At 47.7% G+C, this 20,730-nt stretch overlaps 2 protein-coding genes across 2 annotated transcripts; both read left to right on the top strand.

The window, feature by feature from the left end:
- Nucleotides 1-1,811: 1,811 nt before the first annotated feature.
- LOC136537654 (uncharacterized) lies at nucleotides 1,812-3,862 on the top strand. The gene is made up of 2 exons (XM_066529610.1): nucleotides 1,812-2,110; nucleotides 3,349-3,862. The coding sequence occupies exons 1-2, from the start codon at nucleotides 1,895-1,897 to the stop codon at nucleotides 3,607-3,609; spliced, it is 477 nt and encodes a 158-aa protein (XP_066385707.1). The 5' UTR covers nucleotides 1,812-1,894; the 3' UTR covers nucleotides 3,610-3,862.
- A 697-nt stretch (nucleotides 3,863-4,559) lies between these two features.
- On the top strand, nucleotides 4,560-5,356 carry LOC136537653 (classical arabinogalactan protein 4-like). Its single transcript, XM_066529609.1, has one exon. It carries the CDS (start codon nucleotides 4,637-4,639, stop codon nucleotides 5,213-5,215), a length of 579 nt encoding a protein of 192 aa, XP_066385706.1. The 5' UTR covers nucleotides 4,560-4,636; the 3' UTR covers nucleotides 5,216-5,356.
- The last annotated feature ends 15,374 nt before the right edge of the window (nucleotides 5,357-20,730 follow it).

The raw sequence follows: 20,730 nt of genomic DNA, 5'->3' as shown, positions 1-20,730 counted from the left end.
GGTCGCCGACCCTCCGCCTCGCGCGAGGCGGGCTCGGCAACACTCCGCTGCCTCTTCCTTCACCTGTCCCTCTGACCAAACGTCGCGTCGCATTAACTCAGCCAACTGCTGCCTCTGACATCGGCCGCATGCTCGGCACAGTACAGCGGAATGGCCGACGGGACGGGGGGCGGGACTGGACAGGGGTTACCCGCCATTGTGCCCACCGCCATGCACATGGTTGACGCCCATGCCTCACTGTGCTGCCAACTCCTGCTCCGAGAACAACGCGGCGTGGGGAGCCACGACCGGGATACTGTGGCCTCGGAATCGGTACCCAGGACCAATAATTCCCTCCAAAGCCTCGGCAGTTTGCTTCGGGGGCTCGGCAGCCTGGGGGTCCATGTCCGCCGAGCCCCCACGATGGCTCGGCCTCGGCATCTGCAGAGCCTCAGCCCCCTACGACGTCATCGCACGATGACCGGCACGTCGCCCGCCATGCCCTGCCTCAAGCTATACTGGAGCCCCACGACGTACAAGATCAAGTATGACCGGCGCGTCACTTCTGCACGACAAGGACGGGGCCACTCCATCGACCATACCACAACAGTGGCCGGCTACAGGGCTCGGACACGCCATCCCCACTTATCGGACGCTATGTAGCACATATGTACGTCCTGGTTCTCCCTTAGAGTATAAAAGGGAGGGGCCGGGGCCATTTCTAGGGGGGAGGAGAACGACGAGCAGAAGGAGGAACTCACCAATAGAACCACACACTTCTACGCTGCTTGAGAACAACGGCTCAAGCAGCCCGCACCACCCTCGGCCGAGACCTGGGGCTAGCTCCCTCTCTCACCTAGCTTGTAACGCCCTACTACGAGCACTCCGGTGCAAGGAATGCAAGATCGATCTCTCAGACTGGACGTAGGGCGTTGATTGCCCGAACCAGTATAAACCTTGTGTCTCTTTGCATCACCATCGGGAACTAGGGGCACGCAGCACAAATTCACTCGTTGGTTAAGGACCCCCGGTCCGAAACACCGACAATATGCATCTCTGATCTCTCAGTGTCTGCTGAAACATGCATCAGACACATTGACGGATCAGTACATTACATACACATGTTGCTGCTGCTAACAGTTTCAGTTACGCGAACAAACCTCGAGTGCCTGCGCAAGGAAGGAGATTTTGCCCTCAGCAAGCAGAGGGTCCCTGGCCTTTTCCAGCGGCAGGAGACGGCAGCTGCCCTCCCAACACGGGGCGCAGCAGCAAGCCTCGATCCGGAGCACTCCGACCAGCATGGCGAGTTGGCAGTTCCATCGCACAAGGAGAGAGCTGACATGTGCCACCGCCGGCTATTGACCAAGCATCTGCGCTGCAAAATTAGAAGAAAAAAAAATCCGTCAATGTCTCAAACGTTCAGACGTAACATAGGACAGTCGAAGAAAACCCAATCCTCCTGAGATTGTTTCCCCCTCAAAATTCACGGTGGTCTGAGGCGGCCAGCCATCTAGGCAAGGCAAGGCAACTGGACTCGTCAGGCAGGAGGAGCGTGACAAGGAAGAGGGGATGCAAGGTGCTGACCTCTAGAGATGCTCCTCGTCAATCGGCGGCGGGGTGAGCGGGGCAGTCACCACCGGAGCGGAGCCGGCGGTTGGCCGGGCGGCCGTGGCCCGTGGCGGAGAGAGATGAGATGGTTGGATGGAGGAGGGGAGCGGCGAGCGGCCGACGACGAGTCTGTGAGGGCTGGGCGAATGGACCAGCTGGCCGAGCCCGAGGCAGTAACTGTTGGGCTGGGCCTGTTGGGCCTTATGGACAGCATTTTCTTCTGTAGCCCATTTCCAGGGGATGAGGAGGAGGGCTTTAGGCTGAACCTGAACTGAACCCCAGCGACCCAGGCGGCGGCGGCGGCGTGATGCAGTTCCTCCGAGGCGGCGGCGGTGGCGGTGGGTTCGGGGGGACGGCGTGGGAGGTGCTGCGGCGTCACTTCTCTAGGAAGCGGGCGGTGAACGTGAGGCGGATCAACCCCAAGGTGCCCAAGGAGGAGGCCGTCGCCATCTCCGAGCGCCTCCTCCAGATCCTCTCCGACCATGGGCCCCTCACCGTCGGCAACGCCTGGAACCACGCCAAGGTACAAGGACAAACACGCTGCTGCCCTAATATAAACTTCACTCACTCTATGTGTAATAATAACCTAATCTCTAGCTGTGGGCAAATGTGTACACTCATTCTACTACTCGTACAAAACAGAGCAGCCTGTTGCTTTGTTCATCATCTCCGAACCAGTAGTTGTATGCTACGCATTTAGGGAAGCATATAGTAAAACCAGATACATACCGTGATAGCGTTACTGTTCTTAGACAGGGCATTGAGCCATCCCCTGTGGATTCAAGCATTGTCCATCCCAACAGCTAGTTTGAGTTCAGCTAGCTCCGAGTAGTTTGAAGCACAGTTTTATTATCGGACCTTTGCAATTGCAACATGTCATTCCGATCAACAGTTTTGTGGCTTGTTCAGTCTTTGGTTGAAGCAGCAGTTTGATGCGCAATATAAATGTCTGCAGCTCATCATGCTTGGATATTGTTCTGCCCCACAAAAGGGTGGTTATTTTTATTCTGTGAACTTGAAATTAAATGGGATCATGTGATCTGTTTCATCTCAGTAATCATATGTACATTTCTCTATACCACCATATTGCAAGGACACTGAAATCGGGATTACTTTGTTCACTGTGTTTGAATTAGGTGATCATAGTTTGTAGAATTAGGTACCTACTAATCTACCAGAATTAGGTGATCCATGAGTGTTGACAGGCTTGGGTTGCTGTGTAGTTTATATGTGACTGTTTAGCTCCAGTACCACAGCTCTGCTGAATGATATGAGCTGATATACCCATTAGTTTTCCATTTTTTGTCGCTAAGTTGGAGCCACCTGTGTACATTAGCAATCGTTTAGTTCATCTCTCTCATGCCTATGTCTTTTTTAGTTTTAATTTCCTGACTGCAGTTTAGCACCTGCTTTCAACTGAACTAGACTGTAGAATTAGGTGCCTAATCTATCAGACTTAGGTGATCCATGAGCGTTGACAGGCTTGGGTTGCTTTGTAGTTTCTATATGTGACTGTTTAGCTCCAGTACCACAGCTCGGCTGAATGATATGAGCTGATATACACATTAGTTTTCCACTTTTTTAAATTCCTGACTGCAGTTTAGCACCTGCTTTCACCTGAACTAGACTTACCCACTAAGGTCTGATTTATGTTAGCTTAGCTGCAGAAGAATGTATAGTATTCGAACCCGACAATCATAAGCTGTTACCTGCTGTGTTGTCAAGAGCTGTACGCTGACTCTGGTGTATTTTCTACAACAGGACGCTGGTATTGCTGGCCTGAACAGCAAGACTCACATGAAGATCTTGCTGAAATGGATGACGGGGAGAAATATCGTGAAGCTGACCTGCGTGCATGTGGGCAACGCGAAGAAATTCCTCTACTCCCCGTTCACTGAAAGCAGCGCCGAGGCATTATCGGCGGCAGCGGCGGACACCAATAATAAGGCTTCCGCCCAAGGAGGGAGAGGCAAAGCTGCGCGAGGGCAACCGAAGAAGCAGGCTGCAGCGGCCTTGCAGTGACGGTCAGTCGCCAGGCAGGCAGGCAGGAGGAGAACCCTGAGCGTGATTCTTGTGGGGATTTTGCTGTTGCTTTGTGGGGTGGAGGTGGAGCAAGAAGGGGAGGTTTTGCCTCTGGTCATATGACCCCAAGTAGAAAGAATTGTGACGAACCTTTGGAAGCATTTTGGGTATGTATTTTGAGCTGTGTGGGTAGTGACGGTTGTATTTGCCAAGCATTTGTGGACTGGAATAATTTACAAGCATCATGATACCATATTGTTGTACTTATCAGTTGAGGCTGCCCTGTCTTGATATGATCATTTACAAGCATCATTATACCATATTTTGGACTGGATGTAGTAGATGCCATGCATTCGTCCCTTGCTTTTGTCTATTTGATGAGTTGATGATGAGTAGAGGTCAGTTTGCACTGCGTATTTGCTCTGCCCACAGCTGGGAAGTTGGGCTTGGGCCGTACAGGGAGTAATTTGAAGGAGAGGTTTAGGCCGTCGTTGGGAGCCTGGGAGCCCTGTCCGATCCGGCCTGCACTGATATGAGGAAGGGGTCGCTGTGCTCGTACGAATCGAGATCATAGGCTGCTGACCTCAGTCATTGTTGGACGCAGTCAATCCTTCTAGAGTCGCGTAGGAAGATGTTGGGGTCGTAACAATCTTCGCCAAACTCGTATGTAGGACCTGAAGGCTCCTAACAGAACTTGACTACTTGTGTTAGAGTCGTAACAATCTAAATCTTGCCCAAACTTGACTAGAGCTGCAGGCATCAACAAGTGCATGCATCAAGGTGGGCGAGATGCAATGCAAATGGTTTGCTTGGTGCGACGGCGTCCTCCGTGCTCTGACTCACCTTTCCCACCTCCTGCCGCGACGCGCCATTGGCAGCCGACCCTACTCCTCTGCTCTGCTCTGCTTCCTTCCATTATATTATAAAAACCTGGCCACCTCACCTCTCTCCCCACCAAACCCATACCATCCGGCCCACACCAGCGGAGCCTCGCCGAGATCTGCGCCGCCCTCCGCTGCCTGCCTGCATGGCGACGCCGGCATTGCCCCGCGCCCTCGCCGCCCTGCTCCTCCTCCTCCTCGCTTCCACGGCGCGGTCCCAGGAGGAGGCACCGAGCCCCACCGCCGAGCCCCCCGCATCCGCGCCTCTCGCCGCCGACTCCCAGCTCGCGCACTCGCCAATCTCCAACCCACCTACCGCCTCCGCCCCATCCGCCGCAGCAGACGCGCCCTCACCGCCGCCGCCCAAGACCTCCCCCGTGGCAGCCCCCTCCTCCGACTCGCCCGCCCCCGCGCACGCGCCGTCCCACTCCCACCTCGCGCCCGCCGCCGCCGACGAATACAAGGGCGACGACAACAAGTCCCCCTCGCCGGCCCCGGCCGCCGACCAGATCAAGGCGGCGAACGTCACCGCCGCCAGCATCGGTAGCGGAGAGCCGGAGGAGGAGCATCGGGAGATGAACGGCGGCAGTAAGGCCGGCGTGGTGCTGGGCACCTTCGCCGCCGCCGCCGTCCTCGGGCTCGGCGTCTTCGTCTGGCGGAAGCGCCGCGCCAACATCCGCCGCTCCAGGTACGCCGACTACGCCGCGCGCCTCGAGCTCGTCTGATCCGGAGGGAGCTCGTCTGCCGCTCCACGGATCGGATCGGATCGGATCCGATCGGGACATGCGTCCTGCCTACACACATTTGCACCGTTAGTAGAGTAGCTAGCCTAGTAACACTTGATCATCATATCCCATTCATTCTTTGGTGACGACAAGGAATAATTAATTGGAGGATATATATTCATCATTCATATACGGAGATGGATCGAATATACATTTTTGTATAAACATCATCATCGTGTACTATATATATATATTTTGGAGAGTGCTCTATTTTATACTACAGTGGTATTCTTAGCTACAATGCCAATGCGGTACTCGATCTTTTATGGTTCCTCGCTCCTAAAATCCATTCCATTGATGAGTTGGACGATTCATATGCCACCTACACTCAATCACTGCACCTTGTTCTCTCAGGTCAGGAGTAGTAGCATATGATAGAGCATTATTGGTGGTGGTTGCAATCCTCTCTGCTACCCCACTCCTCCATACCTACCAGTGGCTGGCGAAAGAAGCTGTTGTGTTGTCGCTTGTAAGACTACTCAACATGCCCACATGGAACGAGCGGACAAGCCGGCCGGGCTTCCGAACACGGCCATGTGCGGATCTCACGGCTGCCGCCATCCCAGATGCCAAGTAAAAGGAACAGACGGCCGGCCATACCCTGGTGGGCTCGACATTTCTTAGCGTCCCTTTGAAAGTACTCATGAGATGCAACACGACAGCAATTTCACGTGAATCATACGGCAATTTGCGTCAAAGCATGCACACCGTTGCAAGGAACCAAGCAGGAGTGAGCGTGCTTCTGGAATTGGTCATACAAATTTGGCTCTTGGCCACACTAGTCGACGTCTCGCTCGCTTCTTGTTGACTAAAGGGAATAGTATTTCTTGTTCCTGTACTCCACTAGGCCGCTCTCAGGGTTTCAAATCTCGCAAATTTGCCAAAATTGCATGAATTTTAGAGGTGGTTGAAAGAAAATTCTGAAATTTTGTATTATGCGCTACGTAACTCAAGAGTCACGTGTGTGTTTTTTTGTCGAGTACAAGAGCATATTTTATATTTTTTGTATTGCATATTCTTCTACTCGATAGATATGTAGTTATAAACCATGTTATTATTTTGTTTAGATCTATAAATTTTAGAGAGAGAGAAAAAACATACTTCATGTTTGTCTTTAAAAAAAAGTTTGGTAATTTTGGAGGTGGTTTCGTAGTTGAGAAAAAGAATTAATACCGAAATAAATAAATAATAAATAAATAACCCTGATAGTAGTATTACGTACTATGCATGGTTTACTTTACTTGGTTTCAACTATTTCTGTACCGTGGACTCCCCCATCTCCAGACAAGTAGAAGAAGTACGCATGCTATGGCTGGCGGCATCAACAAAGTGAGGACGTGCACGTGGTGGTAGGCTGGTAGCAAGGAAACACTGTCATCGAGGCGTTGACACTTTGCCATAAATTTAATATATCAAACGATCAAAAGTACGGTTCCGGATAAAAAAAAGAAGTGGATCAACCGAATTTAAGGGCACGCGAACGGAACTATCAGTGTCCCGATTAGTATCTACAACTAGAATTTTGGAATACTACTAATATAAATCAAAATGATATCGATTCTATCTAGTCTTTTAAATTTTATATCTCGATACTACATAAAGCCTTTACATGATCCTACATAAAATGTCATAGTATCCCGATACTAGATCCTACGATATCATATAATAATTAATATAGATGATTTTTAAAATGATTTTGTTATGATAAAATACTATTTTAAAGTTAAAAGATGTTGAACTAATGCCAAAAATTGCACTTATAAATATAAAAAGTGAAATGAATAATCAAAACCAATGTTATAGCCTTCACCTATATAGCATATTACAAATATTACATAAAATATAATGTACATTACTATATAAATGATTTTAGAAGACAACCTCTTGTTAATGGAGGCGGGCACATCTAGCGGTCGCCTACGTAAATGGTTGTGCGACCTCCAGTAAATGCCTGCTTCTAAAAATTATTTAAGAGACGACCGTCTTAGGACGCCCGTCTCCATAAATCGATTTCCAAAGACAGGCAGCTTAAGATGTTCGTCTCTAAAAATAGATATTAATAGCGATAGTTATTCTAAGCGTTCCGTCTCTAAAAATCGATCTTCAAAAGCGGGCATCTTAAGATGCCTCTCTATAAATAGTTGCAAAGAAAAATAATTCATAATTTTTTTATATGAGCTCTTGACGAAGACGTACTTTATATCAAACTTTGTGATTGAAGAGTTTATGATTTAAAATTGTTTAGAGTCCTAAAATGTTGTTGTAAATTTACTGCTTTTAAAATTTGAAATGTTCAAACAATCTCGGATGTTGACATGGTCTATACCAAAGTTTCAGTTCTCATACAATCTACAATTTTGTAGTTGAAAAGTTTTTTCGTTTAAAGTCATTTAGAGTCCCAAATCTCTTTTCCAAGTTTATAGAATTTTAAATTCAAAATTTAGAATTTCTAAACAACCTTCAATATTCACATGGTTAATACCAAAGTTATAGTGGACGATCTAATCTACATGTTTGTTGTTGATAAATTTTTTATTTGAAGTTTTTAGTGTCTCAAATATTTATTTAAATTCACATATTTTGATATTCAATTTTTTTCAAAAAAAAATCTCGAATGGAGACACATCTTATTCCAAAGTTGTAGTGCTTGACAAGATTTAAAACTTTATAGTTGACACTTTTTTCAATTGAGCTTATTTAATAGCTAAAATATTCAATATAAGATTATGAAATATTTGAATAAAAAAGATAAAATCCTATATGCTCAGCAAACAAATGTGTGATGCAGTAGTAGGCATGGTGTTAGTACTGAACTGGTAGGTTGTGAGTTTGAGTGAGTAACACCTACACCAAATTTTTTTGGTGCAAAAAACAATAATACCTAGCTAGTATAGTAAGGATGCTGGATGGCGGTTGGCGGACACAGCACCCTACGGAAAACATGCATGATGCATGGAAAAAGTGGGGTCAGATGCATGGAACAATGAATGTAGGGCTGTAAATTGGGCTAAAAAACAGGAGCCCAACTACCCTAACTGTGTAGGGTTAAGATGGCGAACTAGAGGTAGATAAATAGTCATTTATAAAAATTAATTGTATCGACTAACCAAGATAAATGAGAATTAAAATTAACAGTTAACCAAGACTACACCCATCTATCTAAGTTCTCAAGTACCTTATAAAAGATCATAATCAAGCAACTAAGATGCCGGACTAGCTAGAACTCACCTAAACAATTCTAGAAGCAAGGTCACACAAACATATGCAATTAGTATTTAAGCAACCGAAAAGCTCCTACACATGCTAGTATGCAAAAGCACAAAGCTTCTAAGCTCACTAGCAATTCTCAATAACAAGGCTACACAAGCCAAATTAGAGAGCTTAAATTACTTAGCTACACAAACTAAGTAAAGTGACTAACAAGGCTACTCAAGCCAATTAGTCACGCAAGGGGCTACTTCTATGCTATACTAGCAAGAAGATAATTAACAAGCTACACAAGCTAACTAATTACAAGAACAACTACACAATCAGAATTGATGAAAGGTAAATACAAGCTTGTTTAACGGGGATGCAAATCAACAGAAAGATAAAGGACGACACGGTGATTTTTTATCCCGAGGTTCACTTGATTGCCACCAAGCTAGTTCCCACTGTGTGGACCACACACTTGGTGGTTTGGTGGCTAATAGGTATTCACAAACCTAGCCCACACGTTGGGTGCCGCAAGAACATACCCACAAGTGAGAGTAGCTCAATGACACTGTCGGTGCGAAATATGGCCGACAAGTAAATATTTGTAGTTTTACCGTACGTTGTGATCGGATGTGGCCTAGCACGCAATGACACATGATTTATACTAGTTCAGGCAACGTGTCCCACGTCCAATTTCAGTTGGTCGATGACTTTATTCCTAAGCCTAGGTGCTCGAAGTTTGCTGTGGGGTTACAAACGAGTAAGGAATGAGAAGGGGGCTGTTAGAGGCTCGGTCGGACTCTGAACCGACTGGCCGAGAGCGACGGGGGCTCTAATGTATGCTAAGTATTGGAGCGTATGCTCTATGTGTCCAGACTTATCAGTTGTTGAGCTGTTGTTCTCAAGTCATCGAGAGAGTCTTCGAGAGAAGCCGTTTTCAAGAGAGAGCACATCATCTTTTATAGTTGAAAGGGGTGGCCTTACAAATCAGAGAGAAATAGAGAGTGTGTGTATACATGTGCTACCTAGTCTTGTTGTTCACGCCATCGGGTACGGGATGGCTGCCAGCACCCACAATACTGTTTGTGGTCGAACGCGACTGGATGGTTGTATAGTGTCCGTCTATCATGACCTGGTGGCACCGTCCAGCAGGTGCGCAGGGTATGGCAGGGTACGGTCCTTGGTATTATGGTTGATTTGAGCGCCTTACCTTATCTGCTCCGCTTGCTCTCTAGGCCCACACGTAGCGGGCGTCCCTGGTCGATTGTTCCCAATCGTCCCCGATCGTGTCGGTTAGGAAAGAGAGGCGAGCAAAGGTCTAGCATATCCTCGGTCGGAGGAATGGGGTCAGAGTCAGACTACGATCCCACCATGGCCAGACCTTCCAGTTGGGGTTCCAACCAGGTCTCAGGCGAGATGGAGCCCAAACCCAAGGTCGGGTGAGACGGAGCCTGAACCCAAGTGGTCAGGCAAGACAGAGCCCGTGACCTTGGGCGAGACCCCCGTAGCCTCGAGGTCGGGCGAGACAGAGCATGAACCCAAGGGGTCGGCAAGAAGGAGCCCGTGGCCTTGGACGAGACGGAGCCTGAACCCAAGGGGTCAGGTGAGGCGGAGTCCGCGACCTTAGGGTCCGGTGAGATGGAGCCCACGGCCTTAGGGTTAGGCAAGACGGAGCCCTACACCCAAGAGGTCGAGCGAGACAGAGCCCGTGGCCTTGGGAGAGACCCCATGGCCTCGAGGTCGGGCGAGACAGAGCCTGCTAGGTCGAGTGTTGTAGGGAAGCGGGTCCATTGAGGACCTCGGGTTTATGAACATGACAGACACGCTCTACTAGTGTTGCTCTTCGTGGCTCTCGTGGGGTGAGCACGGTATCCCTCACAAATCCTTCTCCAGAGCATCACACAATCTTCTTGTGTGCTTCATGACGGAGAACTCGCCACCAAGCCATCTAGAAGGTGGCAACCTCCAAGAGTAACAAGCACCACCGACTTGTAACTCAAATACCTAGTACCACTCGATGCAATCTCACAATACAATCGCACTAGAATTATTCACTCACAATTGATTTGCACTCTTGCAAGCACAAGTGAGTTAGAGGTTCTCCTAGCGCTCCCCAACCATGGACACTAAGTCCCACAGGTGCCAAGCATATGCCAAGGCCAGCCACACACTCCTTTTATAGCCCCAAGGGCTAAAATAGCCGTTACCCTCTTCACTGGGCACTTTTCGCACTGACCGGACTCGCTGCTGTAGTGACCCGATGCACAAGTGTAGAGCCCGGTCCAGAGTCCAGTCACGCTATACTCACCACGTGTACTGGCCGTTTGAATGTTACCGTTGGGTGCCAATGGCTCCCAACATGTGCAAACGAACTCCACGTCCGGTTGATCGACCGGACTCACCATCACCCAGCGTCCGGTCACGAACAGAGAGGTTTTTCATCGACCGGACACGTCCGGTCAACACTGACCGGACTCGCCGCAGCGTCTGGTCGCTCTCCTTCAGCATTTCTAGGCCTAGAACAGTGGCATGGGTGTGTTCGATCACAGCCCCAAAACAGCCTTCATAGGAACACTGACCAAACTTCCAATCAAGTCCATCACTTCTCTTTTTCAATTCAAGTTTCTCTAAAACTTCTCCAACTTCTCCTTTGCAAATGTACCAACACCACCAAGTGTACACCATCATATGTATTTGTGTTAGCATTTTCATAAACATTTTTCAAAGGATTAGTCACTCAATTCATCACACCACTCAATCCTAACACGTATGCAAAGTTAGATCGCCCAAGTGGCACTAGATGACCGATATGCAAACAAGTTTTTACCCCTCTAGATAGTATGGCCATCTATCCTAAATCTAATCATAAACTTCTCTACACACCTATGACTAGTGAAATAAAATACCCTATAAATATACCTTTGCCTTACGCATTCCATTCCATCTCCTCCAATATTGATGCAACACAGCACCAACCTTGATCAACAAATGATATGATCCACTTCATATCATCACGTAATCTTATTGGTTCATCGATTTTAACTTCACTTGCTCTTCACCGTTGCCTTTGTCCATCGGCACCGAGTCTTGCTCAAGCTTCACCGCCATGCGGTCCATCACTCCAAACCCTCCAACTTGCCCTTCACGCTTGCAATCGGTCCATCAAGCCAAGTCTTGTCTTGATCTTCTCCACCTTAGTCATATGACTCCATGTCATGTCTCATATGCAATGAGCTCCTTCATCACATATGTGAGCCTTGCAACAAATCCAATGCATCTTCACCGTCATGGCATGAGTTGCTCACACAAGTATACATGTGGACTAATCACCTGTGTATCTCACATTTAAACACATTAGTCTATCTAGGTTGTCACTCAATTACCAAAACCAAACTAGAGACCTTTCACTAAGTCATCCCAGATGCAGTCCATGCCCTCCACTAAAAAAATGCAATCAATGTCCTAAACTATTCAACAACTATATTCTATTTTAGTCATATATCCCCCGGTTGTTTGACCAATCGTGATCTAATCAAGTCATAGCCCATAGTCAAGTCCAGGTTATCGACTAGGACGAGTAATCATGATTAGTCAACCTAATAACACTATATCCAACATAACAAACGTCTTAACTTGAATTTTTAGTATAATTTCTAGCATCACCTAGATAAGGGAAAGTTGCAACCGTTCTTATTTTTCTATTTGTTCGATTGAAGAGATTGCTTGGGAGGAAGCACGAACGGCTAGCGATATAGTGGAGAATTTTGTTGGTGACTTCACGGTGATAAGGTGGTTGCCAGCAACTAAAAATACTAGACTACACACGCTTAATCTTGAGAGACAAACGATTCTAATTAATTATAAGTCACTTTATATGAAACTAATACACACATATTTCTTTATAACCTTTACGATCATTACATAGATTGGAACTAAATTAAACGGATCTAATCTAGATCCTCGCTGTTGGAGTTAGGATCCTTCTTTTGCCTCTTTGTTAGAGCCTCGTCGGTGGCCTTCTCCTCGACCTCGTATCCTCTTCCTCATCAGCCACCTTCTCTACCTTGTCGTTGTTGTCATCTCCGTACCACTCGTCTATCGTCCACGGACTCCCAAGTGATCCTTTGTCACCATCAATCTTCTAGTGTTGTGATCCTTTCCTATCATGGTTTAAGTGGAAGAATAGGTTGAAGAAAGGAAAGTGGTGGTTTTACAGGGTAGATGTTGTCAATATGTAGAGTGTTGGTGCATTAATGATGTTGAACTAGGTATAAACTCCAAACAATCACGATAGTATAGTGATGCTACTTTCATTGTCGATTCAATTCAACTGGCTCTTTTAGGCCAATGGTGATAACTACTATTGCCGTTGGATAGGCATATGATCTGGCTGTGAAACACATACTGATGAAAACTACAGATTAGTACGCTCAACCGGTAGTGCAAACACTTATCACCGTTGGTTTAGTTGGTCACTTCATGCTACTAGTCCTTAAACTAGCGGTGAAACAATTTCAACGTCGGTTATATAATAAATGGCGGTGATACGGCTACATGCATAACCATTTTGTTGTAGTGGTAAGAAATGTTCTAGCGTATAGATGTTTTGTATGTGACACTTTGGATGGTAGTCATTTGGCACCAATCCAATAGATGTGTAATATTATATATAGGAGAGGCCTACACCAAAAAAGGCTAAGGTAGATAGAATCCATCTAAATGAATTGTATATACATATACACCATCAAGAGTGAGTGTCGTCGTAGAATAGTCACCAAGTAAAGGTTAATAAGTGAGTTCTCTTATGTAGAGCATTGTCTGCTAGCACAAATTATGTATATATGATGTGACCCGACACATGTGGCATATCTTATCGATTGTTAAATAGCGTATAACACTTAAACTATTTCTCTTAATGAGCTACAACTGCTCCAATACATCCTCAGGGTTTATGTGAATAAGGTAAGGAAAATACTAAAATGAAAAAATGTGTTGGTTATAGAAAAAAAGTGTAGCATTTACCATCTTGATTAGGGTGCAAAGAGTATACACAGTGACACCCATAAGATTAACCACAATAGCTTCTACACCAAGGATGCTATTATTTTTAATAGTGTAATTGTTTAATAGCAAACAACAGTTATGTAGAAAAAAAATACAATTACCTTGTTAGAATGTTTGGGAGAAGAAGCTTGTGCATTCAGTTCGGTACTGCTCTCTACGCTAGGTGTGTTAGCTCCACATTTCCTATCTCACGGTCCACTCCGATGTGCTGCTAAAGGTACATGAGCACCTCCACCGACGCGTTTCTAAAAGTACACGAGCGCCTCCACCTCCACCACCCTCGACCGGAGCTACACACCTCTGCCTTCTATCCAAACCCCACCACCCTTGACCGGATCTATAGCACCTCTGCCTTCTATCCAAACCCAGAGAAGAAAGGCCCATAGAATAAGAGTTTGGACTAGGTTTGGAAGTGTTGAGATCCATACGCTAGCTCATAACCGACATCGTTTAATAGGTGCAGTACGACGACTGTGAGAGAGTAACTAACCACTTTCTAATCTTGGGTGAGCTATGAGTGTCGACAGAATATCATCGGCAGTTCTCTGAGGGGTATCCCACGAAGGTAGATTGATCAGTAGAGATGTGTGCAATCAAGAACAAGAAGGCAACAGAGACACATGAGTTAGACAGGTTTAAGCCATCAGTATGACATAATACTCTACTCCTGTGGTCTGTTGGATTGTATTGGCTATCGTATGATGTTGCGTGAGTTTGGAGGGGGTCCATGCTCGTCTTATATAGTCTGAAGGGCAGGGTTACAAGTCGGTTAGATCTAGGAGATAACGGAAAAGTAATAACAGATTACAGGAATTATGGGATCATACGTATCCTAATAGATCTCATAGTATCTTCAGGATATCTTCCTAGTATCTTGCAGGAGGCGCTGAGCAGCATCGTGCCCCATAAGGCTTCATATTGTGGGCTGGGCCACCCCTAGGGGCGAAGCCCATGTGGTCTGCTGTGGGTATTCAAGGTCATACCCCCCCCCCCCCCATAGCTAGTCCCTAAGCGCCTTGTATTGTGCAACGCTGTCTTGAGCTTGTCCGAGTAGGTGCGAACAAAGCTGAGCAGTCAAACTCATGGTCCGACCACCGTGATGAGTTGTCGAGCAGCTGTGAGCCATCACCGAGCAGCATGAACCATCATCGAGCAGCATGAACCATCGCCGAGCAGCGTGAACCGTCATCGAGCAGCGTGACCCAAGTACGGCTTGCCATAAGGGTGTAAGGAGCTCAAGTTCAGAATCAAAAATTTCTTCACAGTGGACCAAGTGTGCTCACTTAGAGTTCGACCACAAGAAAGGGAGATAATCTTCTTCAGCTTCAAGAGGCTTGGAGTCTTCTAGATTAAAGCAAACACACTCATCGCAAGGTGAAGTGTGCCCACTTAGTCCCTGAGCCTGACAGTAGGCGACGTAGTCACGTGGTGCTAAGGTCCAAAGTAGGAGAAAAGTTAAAGACCAGCCGAGCAGGCAGCCAGTCCTCGGGCGTAGCCTCGAGATGAGAAAAGCACATTCACTGCAAGGTGAAGTGTGCCCACTTAGTCCTCGAGCCTGTGAGTAGGTGACATGATCACGTGGTGGCAGAGTCAGAAACAGCAGTCAACAGAAGGAAGTCCCCTGTGTGGTGAGGAACCAATACGTAGTGCTGACGCAGTCCCCGAGCCACAAGAGGAAATCTTGGAGAAAACAAATCGCGGAGAAAAAACTAAAGTAACGACTGTACAATAGTAATTACTAAGCCGTAATAGATGGTGGAGATGTCGTTGAATATTCAGTGAACAGTAACAACTTGCGGCGATAAATGGGCGATTGGGCCGCAGTTGCACAAAATCCTAGGTAGCGACCCACCATGCCATTTTGGAGAATTTGGAGAGACGCAAAACGCGGAGCGGTTTTCCAAAAACCCTTGAATGCGAAAAAGTGGGGGAGTGCTATATAACTGCGCCGCCACACCCCACGCTCCTACCTTTGCCACTTCATCTTCCTCCTCAGCTCTCACACTTCCAGATTCATACGCGCTTCCGCTGCGAATCCCAAATCAGATCTAAGAAATAGTGCCGAAGAAGGGAGCTGTGAAACCGAAGAAGGCGGCCGCCGTAGCCAGCCATGATGAGGAATGGGTGCCATCGAGGATGAGGGAGGCGGAGATCAATAGGATGGTAGAGGCGGGCGTTCTTTCTGACCGAGTCACCGCCGGTTGGCGGCCAGCCAGCGGTGAGCCCTTCCTAATGCCTCATACTGATGAAGTAGTGGTGTTTGAGGATTATTTCTGGCGCGGGTTGGTATTTCATGTTCATTCTTTCCTGAGGGGTTTGTTGGAGTTCTGGGTAATTAGTCTTGAAAGGATCAAGATGCCCAAGAGGGGGGTTGAATTGGGCTAATTCTAAATTTCTCTGCAATACTTAAGTCCTACAGTTAGCCTAATTAACCCCTTGTGCCTAGAAAGTGTTTCTATTGATCTACCACACAAAGTTTAGCAACCTATGTTCCAATCCTGCTCTAGCATGTCAATTCTATGAATGTAAATGACAAGAATTAAATTACTCAAAGTAAATGCTCAAAGTAAAGAGAGAAGGAGGAACACGGCGATGTTTTGCAGAGGTATCGGAGAGTCGCCACTCCCTACTAGTTCTCATTGGAGCACCCGCACAAGGGTGTAGCTCCCCCTTGATCCATGCAAGGATCAAGTGCTCTTTACAAGTTGATTCTTTGACACTCTGTCGCGGTGAATCACCCACAACCGCTCACAACTTGAGTTGGGTCATCCACAAGCTCCGTCAGATGATCATCAAACTCCCAATCACCACCAAGCCGTCTAGGTGATGGCGATCACCAAGAGTAACAAGCACGAACTCTCACTTGACCATGACAAGCCTAATAAGAAGGGTGGATGCACACTTTGCTACTCTTGCTTTCACTAATGAGGGCTCTCTTTGGGATTCTCAAATCTCAATTACCTCACTAGGACCTTGCTCTTTTTGGCACTCTTAAAGGTGTTTCTCAGCTGTTAGAATGAGCAAAAGTGCCCCACACACGAATGGAGGAAGTATTTATAACCATGGCTAAAAAATGGACTATTATGTGCCTCTACAAGGTGACCGAACGCTCCGGTCATGTTGACCGGACGCTCCGATCAGCTCTCCTCGAACTCCAGAGTTTAAGTTGTGACCGGACGCGTCCGGTCATAATTTTCCCTCTCTAGAACCTTACTAGAGTCGACCAGACGCTAGGACTCAGCATCTGGTCACTTCACCTCTCAGCGTCCGGTCGCACCAGATGATTTTGCCTTGATCAAATGAACTGACCGGACTCTGCGCCAGCGTTTAGTCACACTGAAGCCAGCGTCCAGACAGTATTGGACCCTTCATTCACTTTCAACTCTCGATCATACGTGAATGAAGTTAGCTCTGATGGATCTAAGGGCTTTTTAGGAGCTACCTAGCGCTAGATTTAGCAAGTGTGCACCACATCTAACTCACTAGACTCACCTAGGTCAAGCTACTCGTCCATACCCCCCTTAATAGTATGGCCAAAGGAAAAACAAAGTCCTAAACTACTCTAAGTGTCTCCTCAATACCAAATGACACTTAGAACTAGTCCATCCTTAACCTTGTTGTCCATCCTTTGAAAACTGAAATGATTTTCATCATAGGGGTATGACCACCGTGATAGCCCAATCGATCTCCATTACCGTGATCTAACTTAATTGCCTCTACAAAACACACGTTAGTCACAGTAATTATGTATTTTCATTAATCATCGAAACCCAACTAGGGGCCTAGATGCTTCCAATCTCTCTCTTTTTGGTGATTGATAACAATACCACCTTGAGTATGTGAAAGAGATGAGGTTTTTAACATGCTTGGTTCATATAAGCTTTTGTCAATAAGAACAAAAGAGTTAGACAAGCTTATATGACCCAAGCCAACATAATGTACTCAAAGGATATGAAATAAGCATGAGTACAAGTAATAAAGCTCATTTGCATCAGAGTAAAACGCAGAGGCAGCGTATATCTGCAACTCTAGGACGGGATGGTGAGCGAGTACATCACTGTACCACTGAATACTTCGCTAAAGGGGTGGAACGCCAGGTGGTTCTACATGAAGTAGAGCCATCCTACAATTCGTTGCGACATCGACCATATCCCAGAGAGCCAAAAGAGCTGGTTGGAGAAGTCGAGCAGTGCTAACATGGAGCAGGTGAGGGAACTCCTCAACCTAATAAAAGGCGTGGAGATTAACGGCGGACTGGTGGCGGTGAGCTTCATAGTGCGCCATGTCTAGCCCTATAAGGAGAGGGCCTACCCGAGCTTTGACTTCAAGGGTAACAACGACGGCACCCGGGGGAGCACGGGGAGGTTGTCGAAGGACGACGTGCTAGAGTGGGTCGTAGAGCTATTCGCTCCAAATGCCTCATTTAGCATGTCAAGGCAGACGAGGGCCTTCAACTGTACAAATCCGCCTCCTCAGGTAACCATCCCAATTGTCGTGTTCATGATGCTTTTTATCCATTACCGTTGTCGAGCAGTGAACTGATTCACTTATGCAAAGATCTATTCACAGGAAAGAGTGGTGTACTTCTCAGGCGTGCCGAGGGGTGATTGGCCATAGGTAGTAGACGCCTGGCCACTAGCTCGGCCTGAAGAAGATGTAGCCAGCGCCTCATCGGAGTCTGAAGACGCAAACACTGGTCGGACGGAGAGTACCCCCGGTGTCAGAGAAAGTCCAGGGGAAGAGGGCAGCGGTAGATGAGCCAGCCCAAAAGAAGAGGAAGACGGCTGGTGCTATTCCCCACAAATCGGGTGGCATCTCGCTTGGCGGTGACCAGACCACCCGAACACGAAGTGCGGCGATTTTTGAGTGGTCGAATGATGATGGGGCTCCTGTAGCTCCTTCTCCGAGCATGGAGGCGCCTCCATGCAACACACGCATAGAGGAGCAAATGAAGGAAGGGGAGGGAGTCCCCGAGCAGCGAGCAAAGAGAGTCCCTCAGCGATAGGCGGAGGAGAGGCCGACGGTGGAGACCGCGAGATCTCCACCCTAGGGCGCTCAAGTCAACCCTAGGGCCACGCCTAGGGGCTTTGGAAGGCAACACCAATTTAGAAAAGTATACCGGCAAGCCGACACATAAGTATCCTTGTCTTGGAGTTAATTTGTTGTCGAATCCCTATCATGGTGGTGATTAATGAGTTAATCTAATGCAGAGCGAGGCGTACAGAGGAGTTGAATCCATCTGTCTAGACCAGCGAGCAGCCGGGGGCTGGTCCCGATGTGGAGGCGATGCCAGCCGCTCCCATCCTGGAATCCCTGGGTGTTTGGTAGCCTGCGGAGGAGTCAACCACCCCTGCTGGTGGACTTGGCAGCAGTGAAAGGTTGGCACCGATGGTGGATGGTTCGGCGGCAGTGCCTGGGGCAACGACGAAAGCCACCGGGTCCTTGGGAGCAGAGTCTGGAGTATCCCACACCATGATAGAGTCTAGAACAGAGAAGCCTGTGGTGCCAGGGGAGCAGACGGCGCTCCCTAAAGTATTAGAGGGAGTGGTCGGATATGCTGTTCGGCCAACGAGCCCCTAGGTGGTGCCTCTAGCTACAGAGGGGGACGAAGTGGAAGAGATTGAGCATAAGGAATCATGACCTCAAGCTGTCTAAATCCTCCACAAGCAGGGCGATGAAGTGGTGGTTGTTGAAGAGGACACCACCAGGGAGCTTAGGAGGCTAGAGTCTGCCCTATCCGCAGTGATGAAGCAGATCAAGGTCAGGACTACATCTGCAATGTTCATCTTTGACGTTGGAGATTGTTCATCTTCATAATCTTGGCGCTTTTGTAGGGTATTACTCGGACCGCCAAACAATGATGACAGTTGATCAAGAGGATGGAGCCCCTTGCCGAGGATAATGAAAAGCTTAAGGAGGCGATGAAGCTTAGGGAGAAGAACATCTAGAGGGCCCAACACGAATGAGACCTCGCTGAGTCCAACGCGCGGGGTCTAGAATACCAAAAGGGTGTCCTATCCGAGCAGCTGGCGACGGTGTCCGAGCAGTTGCAGGGCATGTCCGAGCAGCTAGAACGTAGCTCCAAGCAGCTGACGGGTCTTTCTGAGCAGCTGGAGCATGAATCCGAGCAGCTCAGAAACGTCTCCAAGCAAAAAGCAGGTATGGCGTATCGGCAAATGTGCTTTATATTGTTGAAACAATCATATTGTTGCTGATAATCATTGTGCTTGTATAGCAAGATGCGGAGCTCAGCTAGCTGCGCAAAACCATCGGGCAACTCTGAGAGGAGAAGACAAAGGACTCAGGGCGAGTGGAGAAGCTGACCGAGGAGCTGAAAGGTGAGTACTTCATTGTCGGAGTTACTATTGGAGTAATTTCCTTACTTGATAGAACCTTGTAATGCCTGTAGACTACCGTTGGAGGGTCAAGGCGTAGTTTGATGTGCTGGAGCAGGAGGTCAGATCCCAACGGAGCAAGCTCGACGCCGTAGTTGTTAGAGTCAAGCTAGTGCTCGACTGCGTCGACCTAGAGGTGGCTCCTCAACCTGACGATAGGCCACCACGTTTGGACGCCATCATCGAGAGGTGCAAGGCGGCATGGGAGAACTTCAAAAGCTTCAACAACAACGCCATCGTCACCCGCTGTTACACATGCCTTAGCGGTGGTTCGGTCCCATTACCCTACCATTGACCTTCAAGCGATAGGGGCTGGATTCGCTAGAGGGATGGGCGTAACGGAGCACCAGCAGATGGAAGATGAGGTGGAAGATGCGGCGAAGAAGCTGGCCGACAACGTCGACCTGTTTGGCGAAATGGACGGTGGTGGCGAAGCCCAATGATCTGCTCAGAGAAAAGTCTATAATAACTAGAGAGAGTAGTTAAAACGCACAAGGGCATAGACAATCATTTATATATATGTATAAATGTTGTAAAATGTCATGTGCATGTTTATGCAGTTTGCTAGTTTTTCATTGAAGAATCATTGTAGTGTTAACCCTAACGCAATTATACGTGGTATAAGTAGCGTCCGAGCAGTTAGTTCGTTACTGAACTCTTTGGCCTTAGCTAGCCCATAGTCCGTAACGTCGAGCGCGGAGCCCGTGCATAAGTAGGAGGAATAGGCGTGACCAAGGAACCATAGCCGACCACCCAAAACACAGAGCGCGGAGCCCATAGCATGTGTAGGGAGAGATCGGA

The sequence above is a fragment of the Miscanthus floridulus genome, chromosome 2 (assembly GCF_019320115.1).
Source record: "Miscanthus floridulus cultivar M001 chromosome 2, ASM1932011v1, whole genome shotgun sequence".
NCBI lineage: Eukaryota > Viridiplantae > Streptophyta > Magnoliopsida > Poales > Poaceae > Miscanthus > Miscanthus floridulus.
This window is presented reverse-complemented; position numbering and strand designations above follow the sequence as displayed.

Coding starts and splice junctions, on each gene's coding strand:
- LOC136537654 (XM_066529610.1), top strand. CDS start 1,895: ATGCAGTTCCTCCGAGGCGGCGGCGGTGGCGGTGGGTTCGGGGGGACG. Junction 2,111..3,348: donor ACGCCTGGAACCACGCCAAG/GTACAAGGACAA, acceptor TTTCTACAACAG/GACGCTGGTATTGCTGGCCT.
- LOC136537653 (XM_066529609.1), top strand. CDS start 4,637: ATGGCGACGCCGGCATTGCCCCGCGCCCTCGCCGCCCTGCTCCTCCTC.